General features: G+C 58.7%; 1 protein-coding gene across 1 annotated transcript in view; it reads right to left on the reverse strand.

Annotated features, from left to right (window-relative positions):
- SH3BP1 (SH3 domain binding protein 1) overlaps positions 1 to 3,557 on the reverse strand; it is a 22,854-nt gene that overhangs the window by 14,940 nt on the left and 4,357 nt on the right. The window contains exons 8-13 of the mRNA XM_008067336.2: positions 3,026 to 3,094; positions 2,771 to 2,861; positions 2,275 to 2,420; positions 1,493 to 1,604; positions 755 to 836; positions 584 to 664 (exon numbers count right to left, since the gene is read on the reverse strand). Coding sequence (XP_008065527.1) covers positions 584 to 664; positions 755 to 836; positions 1,493 to 1,604; positions 2,275 to 2,420; positions 2,771 to 2,861; positions 3,026 to 3,094 — 581 coding nt within the window. The remainder of the gene's footprint in view (positions 1 to 583; positions 665 to 754; positions 837 to 1,492; positions 1,605 to 2,274; positions 2,421 to 2,770; positions 2,862 to 3,025; positions 3,095 to 3,557) is intronic.

Here is a 3,557-nt window from a genome sequence, read left to right on the forward strand (position 1 = left end):
TCGAGACCTGCCTGGGCAAGTTGGTGAGACCTCATCTCTACAATAAATCAAAAATCAGCCAGGCGTGGTAGCACGCGCCTGTGGTTCCCGCTACTTGGAAGGCTGAGGCAGAAGGATCGCCGGAGCCCAGCAGGTCGAGGCTGTGGAGGCTAGGAGCGTGCCACTGCACTCCAGTCTAGGCGGCAGAGACAGACTCCAACTCAAAACAAAAACAAAAACAAAGTGAAATTAGCTCATTACCGAGTATCACTATGGGGCGGGCGTGAGCTAAGCCAAGAGTCCTCCCAGCCACCCTATGGGGTAGGGACTGTTATGACCTGTCCTTTCTAGATAATGGCACTGAGTTGCCTGCTCAGGGCCACACAGTGGCAGAGGTGGGATGTGAAGCCTGGCAGCATGGCTTCAAAAGTTCCAGGTATTGTTTATCTTAATGTCTAGTACAAAAAAGCACACTAGGCCACCAAAGCTGTATTTCCAGAAATGCGACTTAGGGAACAGTAGCAGGGCCTGACTCAAGCCCAGGGCCCCAATTCCAACTGGGTTCTGGCTCTAGGGGAGGCCAGGGAGGCGGGCTGGGGCTCACCTGAGGTTGCTGAGGTTCTCAGGGGGCAGGCGGCTGCACACCTCTTGGAGGGCCTGCGGCCGGGCCCCCGCCTCCTTCAGGCTGAGGACAGGGAGAGATCTGGTCAGTCAGCCCACGACACACCTCCGCGGCCTCCTCCTCCCCATCCTCTCCCTCCCACCCTGTCCTCACCTGGCTGCTCTCATCCAGTCATCATAGAGGTCAAAGGTCATCAGGGGCTCTGGCAGCTCCCGCAGGTAGGACTTGAGGGCACCTGAGGCGGGGGTGGGGGAAGGTCAGCGGCAGTCCCCAGCTGGCCCTCCTTCTCTCCATATAGAAGGAAGCTGCAGCCCTAGTTCCTTTGTTCACACTAACAAGTCTAGATCTGACCGTTGCTTTGGGGCACAGGCCCTGTGGAGAAGATGAAGCCTAGTAATCTTGCACCCAGGAAAATGTACACGTTTCAGAGGGTTCATGATGGACCCTACGTTAAGAACCCCTGGGTGAAACTGGGCATGGTGGGTCACACCCGTAATCCCAGCACTTAGGGAGGTGGAGGCGAGAGCATTGCCTGAGTCCAGGGGTTCAGGACCAGCCTGGGCAACTCGGCAAGACCTCGTCTCTATAATCAACCAAAAACTTAGCCGGGTGTGGTGGTGCACTCCTGTAGTTAGAGCTACTTGGAAGGCTGAGGCGGAAGAATCGCCTGAGCCTAGCAGGTCGAGGCTGTGGTGGCCGTGAGCATGCCACTACACTCCAGCCTGGGTGACAGAGTGAGACAACCAACTCAAAAAAACTCAAAAAACCCTTTATGTCCTCAGGTGTCGCCTCAGCATAAAATCAGGCCTAAAAACAAAGATCTTGGAGTCACTTCAGGCAGCTGCGTCTCTGCCCCCCAACCTCCCACCCAGGACTCCCTGGATCAGGCACCTGCCACGGCGTGCGGGTCAGAGCAGAACTCCTCCAGGCTGCGGGGGTCTGAGGCCATTGTCTGCTTGAGGCGCTTCAGCACCGAGGCCCCAGCGGCCAGACGGAAGAGGCCCTGAGGTGCAAGAGGGCACAGGTAAGGCTCATGATGGGGGCAGGATGCCCTGGCTGGGAGGCCCCGGCTCCCTCACAGCCTGGGGTGGGCTGGGGCCCTCACTGGGTCTCAGTGTCCTCCCTGAGCTGGCTGGCAGAGTGAGCACCACAGTGTCCGTGGACCTTCTCAACTGTCGAGGTCTAGAGTTCTGAGCAAGGTGTGGGTAGGAAGTCTGGGAGGAGCTGGGAGAAACGATGGGAGGCAGGAGTCTGATCAGAGAGGCAGAGAGGAGACAGGAGGCCTGGGCAGGACTGCTGAGAGGCCTGCGTCTACCTTGGGGCATCTGACCTCCTAAGGGTCAATCTTTAGGAAGGGGACAAGGTACACACACTAAGGTACAAAGGACAGATGTGGCCAGCATGTGATGGGGCAACGCTGCGCCTCTGCCACCCCCTTGTGGAATGTAAGGGCTCCCTCCATGGCTTACTGGGATACATAAATGAGGCAAAGGACTCAACGGCTGATGGCCGCCACTGGCCCCATGAGCGCCGGCACGTGGGAGGCCATGCCTCCTCCCAGGACCTGGGCTCTAACGAGGGGATTACGGGCACCGGGGCAGGTAGCATGTGGGGGGCTCAGGACAGAATGAGGGACCCAGTGCTCCTTCCCCACCTGCCCCAGCAGGTCCCACCTCTTCCTTCATGCCCTCAGAAAGCAGCATCATGACACAGGCCTCGATGGGCAGGGCAATGTCCCGGCCCAGTTCTTGCAGGTGGCTTGCCAGTGACACCCCATACACCCTGGAGAAGGGGGTGGCCGTCATCGATGGGGAGGGGTCTGCAGGGACGAGACAGATCAGTGGCCCAGGCCTTCCTACCCCTGAACAGTCAGGCAGGGGCCGCCCCCAGATGGCTTCAAGGTGGCATCACCTGCCACCCGACTGTCCATCACATCCCTCGAATCTGCCCGCTCCACTGCCTCTGCCCCAGTCCAAGCCACCGTCACCTCCCTCCTGCCTCCTAACAGGTCTCCTGGCTTTGGTCGTGTCCCCTTCATCCTGCTCCCACAGCAGCCAGAGTATCGCTCGAACCCAAGCCCAACTCCACCTTCAGCCTCACCCATGGCTCTCACTCCCTTTCAGGATGAAGCACAAGCTTCTAACAAGCCTGACCGGGCAGTGTACCCACCCGCTTGGCTGTGGTTCTCTCTCAGCTCAGTCAGGGCTGTGTCCAGAGAGCTCAGGGACCTGCGATGGTAATCAGCTTGAATCTCCAGGAGCTGTGGGGACAGAGACTCCTTCAGGGGAAGTGAGGGAACAGAGCCTTCCCTACTATCCACGAGAGCCGATGCCCCCCCACCACCATATCATGGGGTCCCAGAGGTTCTGTCTCCGGCATCCACTCCCCAAGCTCCTGATGGCTGGAGCTGGGCCCTGGACTCACGTGAATGAAGTAGTTGGCGTAAGAGTCCTCCTTGGTGGCAAAGTGGTACAGGTCGGCCAAGTACTCATCCTTGGGGACAGAGAGGAGGAAATCACACTGGGCGAGGCTGGGGATCTAGAGGGGAAGCTGAGGCTTGGAGGGGTCGGTGACCTGTCCAAGGCCTCGCGACTGCACACAGAGGGGCCTGGTAGGGCTCCTCGCTCTGCCGAGGCCAGTACTTGGGGCCGGCTCACAGGAACTCCCTGAGCCCCTGAAGAGCTCTCCTGTGTCCCCACAGCCTTTGCACAGTGCCTTGGTATTCGCTACCCAATCATCCTGTCATTCATTCATCTATTCACCCATTCACTTGCTCAGCAAACACTGCGACTCTGGCAAACAGAGCACGGATCTGCTGCCCGGGCATACTGTGTGTGTTGGAGACAGAGGACAAAGTGGGCTGAGGTGACCGGACTGCCTGAGCCCGCGGGTTCGAGACCCGCCTGGGCAACTTAGCGAGACCTCATCTCTACAAAAAAATCAAAAAATCAGCCGG

Source organism: Carlito syrichta, unplaced genomic scaffold (genome assembly GCF_000164805.1).
Source record: "Carlito syrichta isolate Samal-C Ts95f unplaced genomic scaffold, Tarsius_syrichta-2.0.1 Scaffold309481, whole genome shotgun sequence".
NCBI classification, from domain to species: Eukaryota; Metazoa; Chordata; class Mammalia; order Primates; family Tarsiidae; genus Carlito; species Carlito syrichta.